The following is an 8,781-nucleotide window of genomic DNA, read 5'->3' as shown; positions in this document are numbered from 1 at the left end:
CTGTTTTTACTTCCTCTGTTTTTGCTTGATTCGTCCGGATCAATTGAAAATTTGCAGAAGTCCCGGACAGGACTGTGTGACCCTAGGCTCTTACATAAGCAACCTTGGCCTCTTTCCTCCTGGGGGAGGAGAGAGGGTCAAAGATGCGGTGGCTATGGCCTCCTTCAATTCGAGCAGTCCCTCATTCTAACGGGGACCTCACTCTCCGTGTCTGTGAAAAAGACCGTCTACTCCAAGCTCCTAATAACAGTATACATTCCCATATGGATTCACAGATAGCCCAGGCCCTTCTGGGAAGATCCTCTCTTGGGAAGAAAACAGAATGTACTCATCAGATTTTTTTACAAAAGTAGCCACTCCTACCCCCCCATCCCCACGTGCAGTAGTTAAGTGCACAGTGTGATATGTACAGAAGCTTCTGAATTTCCCCATCCCACACACCACCCCGCCAAAACTCAATCATTACCAGATTTTTCATTTTTACTTTTTTTTTTTTCCTTTCCCCTTAACGCTCATTTCATCTCCGCATGGTTTGAAAAACGGACACAGCGAAAACCCACGTGGGCTTGGCCTCTCTTTGTGCCTTGGGTGTTTTCATTTTGCCCACACCCTTCCTTGCAGGAGGGAAAAGAAAATGCGGGGCTGGAGGGCCGGCTGAGCAGACTGTGGCATTCGGGTTTTGCAGCCAACCGGCACACATCCCTTCCCTGGCGCTGCAGATACGCTTGTAGCTGATGGTCTGGTTGATTGTCTAAACCACAGGTAAATGGTTTCCTGTGCATTTCTCAAAATAAGTGTTGAGCAAAGGAAATGAAATCAACCGGTTTAATACTGATCAACAATCTGCCCTCCACCCCCTCCTTCAGGAGGGGCATTTTCTTCAGTCTTGGGGGCAGGGATTGGGCGGGGGGGGGGGGGGGTCAGTTGAACTTCCTGGACATCTGCATGCCAAGGCTTAGCTTTGCTGAGATACTTACTGGGTGAACTGGCATCCTTAAAGGCTGCTGCCACTTGAGAACGTTGGTAGGATTTTTGAAAAAGATATTTGCACCCGTCCTTACAAAGCAGAGGAATCCGTTAAGGACATTTGAGAATGATATCCTTTGTATTAAAAAAAAAAAAAATCCTGAGATTTCGATTCCCTTTTTCTGTACCTAAACGGCCCCAAACAAGGGCTTGGCTTTTCCCCACCAGTTAAAACAGGTACTTCAAAGAAGTTATCAGCCTCAGGAAAGGCAAACCCTCGAGATGAACCAATTAAATCCCATGGACTTTAAATTTAACATAGATTCCATCCTTGTCCTGACGTCGTTTAAATCCAAAGAGGTCCTCTTTATTTAAAAATGATATTCATTAATCATAAAGGCACCCATCATTTTATAAAAACAATTTTGAGTATTGAAACCGGCCATTAGACAAGGAAGCACATTTTGCATTCTTTTATAAAGGAGCTGTTAAAAATGTAGTTTTTCCTCATGACCAAACTGCTTAAATCCTATTTGTGTCAATGCTGGTAACTGGCTAAGTAAGCAAGTTCACCTTGACTCCTGAATCAAAGATTGTGCTGTGAATTACCACCACCTCCATTAATGCAATAAATTCGGCCCTGGCTTATCGAACCCTATGAAAGGCAAGAACTGCAAATGTATTTTTGTTTTCCTACAACTCATACTAGGAATTCAAGCAGCCTCAAGAAATAATCTTCCCATCACCTAGGACACACGAGGTGTTTCACATTCCTGGATGAAATTCATTTCTACGCCGTCTCTGATTTTACCCCCAACTACCCGATGTTTGTTACTCATCATCGTTCCCCCGCGAGACCGCTCTCGGCCCTTTGGCAAAGCGTTCGTGTGTGAATAAGCCGCTCCTTCCAGACACCACAGTCACACCAGCCAGGTTTTAAAACTTTTTATTTGCATATTAAAAAAATTGTGCATTCCAATAATTAAAATCATTTGAACAAAAAAATGGCACTCTGATTAAACTGCATTTTACAGCCTGCAGGACACCTTGGACCAGCTTGGTTTTTACTCTAGATTTCACTGTCCTCCCACCCAGCTTCTTCCTTCACCAACATGCAAGTTCTTTTCCTTCGCTGCCAGCCAGACAGGCAGATGGGAGAGGCAGGCGCCTTCGTTTGTCAGTAGTTCTCGATTCTTTGATGTGAAAAGGGGGCAGCACAGTCATTTAAACTCGATCCAACCTCTTTGCATCTTACAAAGTTAAACAGCTAAAAGAAGTAAAATAAGAAGGCAATGCTTGTGGAATGTACAGTGCATATTGGCGGCGCACGCCTCATTACGATTCGCCTGCTTGCTTCTCCTGCTCAATCGCTGTGACAGGAAAGAAAAAAAGAAAGAGAAGAGCTCATTAGGGGGACTCAGTGTAGCCTAGTGTCAGATGATTGCACTTTCTTTTACCGATCGCTTCCCATATCCCAAGTATCAAGCCGTTCCACCACGAAAACATGTACATTAAAAAGACCATTTGAACAGATAAAATGGAATACATACTGCATCGTAATATATTGTAAACATCCCATTATTAAATTATTAAAGCCTTATTGGTTGGCTGCAAAACAATTTTTAATTAGCCTTTGCAGGCCACATTCATCATTAAGAGCTGTCAGCTCCTCCCCCGCACTCCCCCGCCCTCCCCTCCCAGCCCCTCCCCATCCTCCCGCCCAGCCTTTTCTCAAGGTGGTGGGGGGGGGGGCGGTAGGGGGGAGACTTACTTTCTTTTGAAGGCAGCGGATTTTTCTCTTGCGTTTCTGTCTTCTTCAATTTCGACTTATCGAATTTCTCAATCTCAGCCATATCGGGTTTGTCAGACATGGTTGCAGAGGAAGCTGCATATACAAAGCCAAGAGGGAGGGTGAGATCGCGCGAGGAGCGACCCACCCTTGTCTCTCCCGGCTCAGAAATGCGCTTTTGCCCTCGCGTCCCCTGCCTGAAACCCCCACCTCTGTCTCCTTCCGCTTTCATTCAAGGCTAAAGCTTCCTCTTTCTATACAAAAAAGAACCCCCCCCCTCATTATTTCCAAATGCCGGGGCCCAAACCGGCAAGATCGCTCCCCCATTAGGGGGGGGCGAATCTTTCGGAATAATGAAATTGACCACGGCGGGTTGTGAATTGCAATGTGTAACCATTCAAGGCTGGTTAAAAGGGGAACACGGTGAAGCCATTTCAAGGGGGGATGGGATCGAGTAAAAATTCTTAAAATGAATCCCGGGCTGCACAGCGCTGCCATTTTCCATGCGCGCTCTGTGCGCCGAAGATGCGCGCCCGTGCTTTCTTCTCTGCTCACAAAGGCGGCAGCTGCGGCCGGCGCTCCGACCACCGCCCTACCGCTTCCTCGCTGGCGCTCAACAATGCCGCCGGCTGCACACAAAGCTGCCCCACACCCCATCGACCGGTGGTGATCGGCACGCAGGGGCCATTCGGCAGCCCCCGCAAGAAGGGCTGACCCCCCCCCTTTTTTTTTTTTTTTCCATCTCACAGTGGAGCCCAGCCGGCTGAATCTGGACAGATAGGAGCCCAAGAAGCCCTCGGAGGCTACAAGAAAAAATGTAATTGTTGAAGCTCCGGGTTCGGGTGGGTGTGAGTTGGAACAAAGGATCTTTCTGTTCCTGACTAATCACCGCCTAAGAGACAATGTAGAATGCCTCGGGCGGGGGAGAAAAAAATGTTCCCTCGAAGCTGTACGGCCAAAGGTCCGGTTTGGGGGGGGGGGGGGTCGTTTTTTTAAAATCACCGAGTTCCCGACCCCGTCCCCCCAGCATCTGGCAGGGTCTGGCACCCCCAGGCCCCCAAGGCAGGCCTCCCCGGGAGGACCGTTTGGGCTCGGGCTGCAGGGACGCCTCGGGAGGAAGGCGGCCGCCGAGGGGCGAGCGCGGGCGCGGGGCGGGGAAGGGACGGGAGGGCAGGAGGCAGGGGCCCTGGGGCTCACCGGAGCGAGGTACACGAACGAGGGAAGTCCGATCTGCGCAGTGGCCGCCGCCGAATGCCGGGCGGGACGCGCCGCGCGCCGCTATATGCGCGCTCCTATGTAAATGAGGTGATGTCACCCGCCGGCCCACTTAACCCCTTCGCGCCCCGGCTCCTCACCCTGCCTGGCGTTTGGGGGACCCCCGCCCCGTGTGCACCAGTGCACCCTGACCGCAACGACGGCGGAAAATTAAAACGGGCCCAAGCCCCCCCACCCTCCAGCACTTCCTGCATAATGCATTTTCCCTCTTCGTGTCTATTTTAGCATCGTGGATCTTTGCAACAGCCGCGGAAGCATGCTCTTGCGGACCGGGGCATGATAACTAAGGGTCTAGGGTGGTACCTACGGGGGGTGGGGGTGGGGGTGGGGGACAGGCATTCCTTTACTGCGAAGCTGGCTTTGTCTGGGGCGGACATCCCCAAGCCAGGGTGCGGTGGCCGCGCGGGAGGGCCTCGCCCACTGCAGGGGTGCGATTCCTGTGACTCAGCTTTCGGACCAGCCGAGGGCCCGCGCCCCACCCCGGCCCTCTTTGTCTCCTCGCTCGGCTTCTCCTCGAATTGGGTGGGAGGTAAAACACCGTGAAGGGATTTTGTTTTCAAGGTTCCTTACTGTAACATGCGTATTTTCTTCATCGCTATAATTTTTGCGAGCAGTGGAATCAAAAAACCGGAATATTGGCCGCTTGGAGGTTAATTTATCCGTATTTTATAGGGTACAACGCCCCCCCCCCCCCGCCTTAGAAAAATAAGTCAAGTTCAAGCTCTGCTATTGACTTGCTGCCTGACAATAAGGAAGTTCTTTTACTGTCCTGTTTCTTATTTTCCTAAATATACAAGTGATTGCTAAGGAGGCCCAATGCCAAAGACTGCAGTCCCATCATTTCTAAAATCGAAAGATTAAATTTAAAAATCTCATTCCGTTTCGAAGAGAGCCTTTCCAGCCCAAGACATTATTGAAGGGCCCTTCTAAGTTACATCCGGAAATGGGAGATTTCGGTGGAGACGAGCAGTTTTCAAAATGGCACCTTGCCTGCTAGTACCGTGACCCCCTTGCCGCCGAAATTAGCTACAGACCCCGTGCCCTGTGCCTGCGAGTGGCAGGTGAAAGGAAAAAGACCGGCGGGTTGGAAAAGAACTACCTGAGATTATTTTGAGCTGCGAAACAGTATGCATGATACTTTTTATCCCTTTCTGCATCCTGAGGAAATATTTCCAGAAACCCCTTACTAATCATGTGTAGGGCAGTGGCTTTTGTCTCCTGGGGATTAAAGACAAGTGTTATATAGGCCCTTAAAAGCCATTGCAGGAGCACCTCCGACTTCCCCATTTCTTTATCCACTTGACTTCCTTCTTCCCGGGGTGGGCGGTGGGGGGGGGAAAGCAGGAGGGGGTGGGGAAGGGCAGGTGACTGTCTGGCTCCCCAGTTCATGCTCTGCTGGGTGGCTGCCATTCTGTTCTCTAAACAGGATGTCACCTCTCTGATTACACCTCCCCCCGGCCCTACCCTAGTTGAGTCCCCTTGGTCGTGGAAGCTCAGAAAAGATCATGCAGGGTGACTTTCTGGCCCGTTTCAGATACTGACACCATTTCTGTGGGTTCCGGGATTCCATTTTGCCTCACCCGGCTGCTGTCAAAAGTCACTGCTTCCCGCCGCCCCTTCCACCCCCCTCCCCTGCAGTGTCTCCCGGTACAAAGGACCACAAGGCCCAGTCCTTCTCCCCAAGGCCTTTTGCTTAGAAAGGGTTAGGCCTGCCAGAGCAATGTCTCCAGAAGAGACAGAGGAGTGGAAATTTGGAACTGCCCGGAGAATCTTTCTAGTTTCCAGTTTCGAGCAAGCAGCCTTCCGTGGTGTTTAGATATGGACAGACAGAGAGGAAGGGGACACACTAAAAGGAAGGGTGTCTACTGTGCCCGGCCTGTCCTGACACCTTGTCTGGGACCCAGAGAGAATGGAAAGACAGGGGGAGGCAGATGAAGGGAAACGCGAACTGGAGGAATATTCTTCAGAGTTAGGTGCCCCTGGCCACGTGAATTCATGTTTCCGTGCCCGAGCTTTCTCGTCTGCAAAATGGGGCCATTGCAGTTGTACGGACCTCACGGGGTGGCTGGGGGGCCTGAAGCCTTAGGAAGTGCTTTGTACTGTTATTCTCATTTAGGATGGCAAGTGGAGGGAAAAAATAAATGAATGTTCGGTGTTTGGAATTGCAAATTTTCGATGTTTTCATAAAGTACCGGGATAAATGAAATCTCGTGTTAGTTTTACAGCAAATAAAAAAATCGCATCTCCCCTTGGTTGATGCCTTGTAAGCGTCAGGCATCGTCAGACGTGCTTTAGACTTGCTTCTGCCTGTCCTGCCCGCTGCCCGTCCGGGAGGAGAGGTTCACAGATGGGGAAACTGAGGCTAGAGATCCATTGTTGCGGTAACTCAGGCGGGAGTTATTTGTGTTATTTGTGCTGAGGGGTGCATAAAAGTCTTCACCCCCGTCCCCCAGGTCTGTGCCGGAGAATCCTCAGGAAGCGTGTGAGGAGGGGGCAGGCCGCTCTGTTTCCCAGAATGCCTGGCAGAGCTGACTTACTTCAGTGAGGAAGGTCCTTGAACCCGGCTGGGCCCAACTTTGAACCTGTGGCGCTAACCACCTTGCCTTCCTCCCCCAGATGATTCAAACCCCTCAGCGTCCATGTTTCAGATGTCCCGGATAATTCCCACCTCACCGAAGCTACCATTTTAAGTGGGCCGGGCACAGCCACCGTGGAGGTGGGGGTTTTCCGTCCCACTTGAAAAGATGGCGGCTTTGAGTGACTACAGAACTTCAGGGTGCACCCACCCCGCCCAGGGCTCTCCGGTGGAAGACTCTGGTAAGGCACCCACCTGGCGCCGGCCAGGCCTTCCTCGGCTCATGGGCCACAGCCCCCTGTGAAAAATGCGCCGAGAGAGCCTGCACTGGGCGGCGGCCCACCTCCAAAGCCCATGCCCCGTGGAACCAGGAAGAGGTGTCGGACCACACTGTGTTTCATTTTCCTTTCCAGGGATGGCCCCGGGACGGGTTTGTAGCTATTTTCAAAGCTGGACAAACAGCCAGGGAAGTCTGGGTTCATGCAAACCAGTCCTCATCTTTTTAACCTATTAAGTTCTGGGCAGAGCACTGGCCAGAACAAGAAGAGAAGGAACAGAAGTGACAGCAGCAAGGTTCCCCACCCTTGGCCTTCTCAAGCCCGGCGTCCCTGTGTCCGGGTTCCAGGGCCGCCCACCAGCTGCCCTACCTGCCTGCAACCCACTTTCCCCGGTGGCCCCACGCCATCTGTTCATCTAAATCCCCCACAGACAATGCCCGAGTCCCCACCCCCTAATGACAGGGAAGGGGTATTGAGTGGCCTATCTAGTTCAACTCTCACCGGCTGCAAGGGGCACTAACAAAAAAAACAAAAACAAAAACAAAACAAAAAAACGAGCAGAGGAGGCCAAGCAGAGCAGAGTCGCAGATCACTCTGGGGAAGGGCAAACGTGCCGCTCACCTTCCCGTTCGCTTTGTTGATCTGATGGGATCTTAGCGCCAAAGGGAACTTTAAAGGGGATTTCATTCAACCCAGTTCCCTTCTGTGGCTTGAATTCGCCTCTACAACATCCCCTCCAAGTGGTTACTCAGTCTCTGCACAGCAAGGGCACCAAAAAGAAGGCAGAGAACCGTCAAGTATGTGCAGGGGGCGGTGCGTCGCTTAGTCTGGCCGGGGCTTGCGCAGAACGAGAGAAAGTAACAGGAAATAAGGTTGAGAAGCAGGCAGCGGCCAGAGTCAACCCTCGCGATCATCACCGTCGTCGTCGATAAGAACAGCAGTAGAAGCAGCAGTCGTGACCGTAATGATAACGTTTTTTGCGTGCTCGCCGTATACAGGGGAGCTCTCCATGCGTAATCTCCCCAAATCCTTACCCAACCTGTGACAGAGGCACCTCTGCAGTTGAGGGAGCCCTGGGGGGATTAAAGGATTTACCCAAAACCACCCGATGGAAACCAGAGGCAGGGTTGGTTCAGAAGCTGCTTCATTTAAACACTATGCTTTTCTAGAATCCAAAGGCCCTTAGGCTTTGTTCCACAGGCCCGATAAGGGTGAAGTTTTATCCCATCGCAATTCATTTTTCCGGCACGAAAACTTTGAAACACGGATATCGCAGTCACATAGCATAGCAACTAAATTTGAAAATTAAAACGATTACGTTATCTTCAGTGTTGGCACTTTCGCACAGCTTTGCACGACTTCAGTATTTTCCCCAGAGGTCATTCCCATTACAGTGGTGACAAAAAATTAGCAGGTCAAATAACAATATATTGAAAGGGGAGGCTCCGCCTACTCCCGCTGGACTTATGTGTAAAAAAGAAATGATCAACTTTTTACTCCGCTGCCAAGCGGAAGTTATCATCCGCAAGTAACAAGTGTTCCCCGTATTTTAATGTGCGGCTTCGGCGGACGTCAAAGCTTTTTAAATAGAATGTGTCTCCCACACCATCAGCAGAAGGTGGCTAACGGCTTTACGGTAAGGAAAATCAAGGTGGGCACTAGATTTGAGAGGCTACCTCACGTAGGCCAAGTTCGACCTCCTTGGATGACCCGGACCATTCCCCCTCTGCAGGGCTGGCTCCAAGGGCATGGGACCTATGCAGAGGTACAAGGCCCCGCGCTCACAAAGACCCTTGGCGTGGCTTCGTGCTCCCCGGCCGCCATCTTGAAATCGTTAATTTTCAACGAAGGGCCCCGCGCTTTCATTTTGTACCGTGTCCCCGGGTTATGAAGCTAGT

The 8,781-nt window shown here is 51.2% G+C and overlaps 1 protein-coding gene across 1 annotated transcript; it reads right to left on the bottom strand.

Annotated features, from left to right (window-relative positions):
• Positions 1-1,896: 1,896 nt before the first annotated feature.
• Positions 1,897-4,065, bottom strand: TMSB4X (thymosin beta 4 X-linked). The gene is made up of 3 exons (XM_047844129.1): positions 3,953-4,065; positions 2,738-2,851; positions 1,897-2,336 (listed from the first exon to the last, which is right to left on the bottom strand). Exons 2-3 carry the CDS (start codon positions 2,835-2,837, stop codon positions 2,302-2,304), a joined length of 135 nt encoding a protein of 44 aa, XP_047700085.1. The 5' UTR covers positions 2,838-2,851; positions 3,953-4,065; the 3' UTR covers positions 1,897-2,301.
• Between the last annotated feature and the right edge of the window lie 4,716 nt (positions 4,066-8,781).

The sequence above is a fragment of the Prionailurus viverrinus genome, chromosome X, assembly GCF_022837055.1.
Source record: "Prionailurus viverrinus isolate Anna chromosome X, UM_Priviv_1.0, whole genome shotgun sequence".
NCBI classification, from domain to species: domain Eukaryota; kingdom Metazoa; phylum Chordata; class Mammalia; order Carnivora; family Felidae; genus Prionailurus; species Prionailurus viverrinus.
Note: the sequence above shows the minus strand (reverse complement) of the source record. Positions and strands in the feature narration are given on the sequence as shown.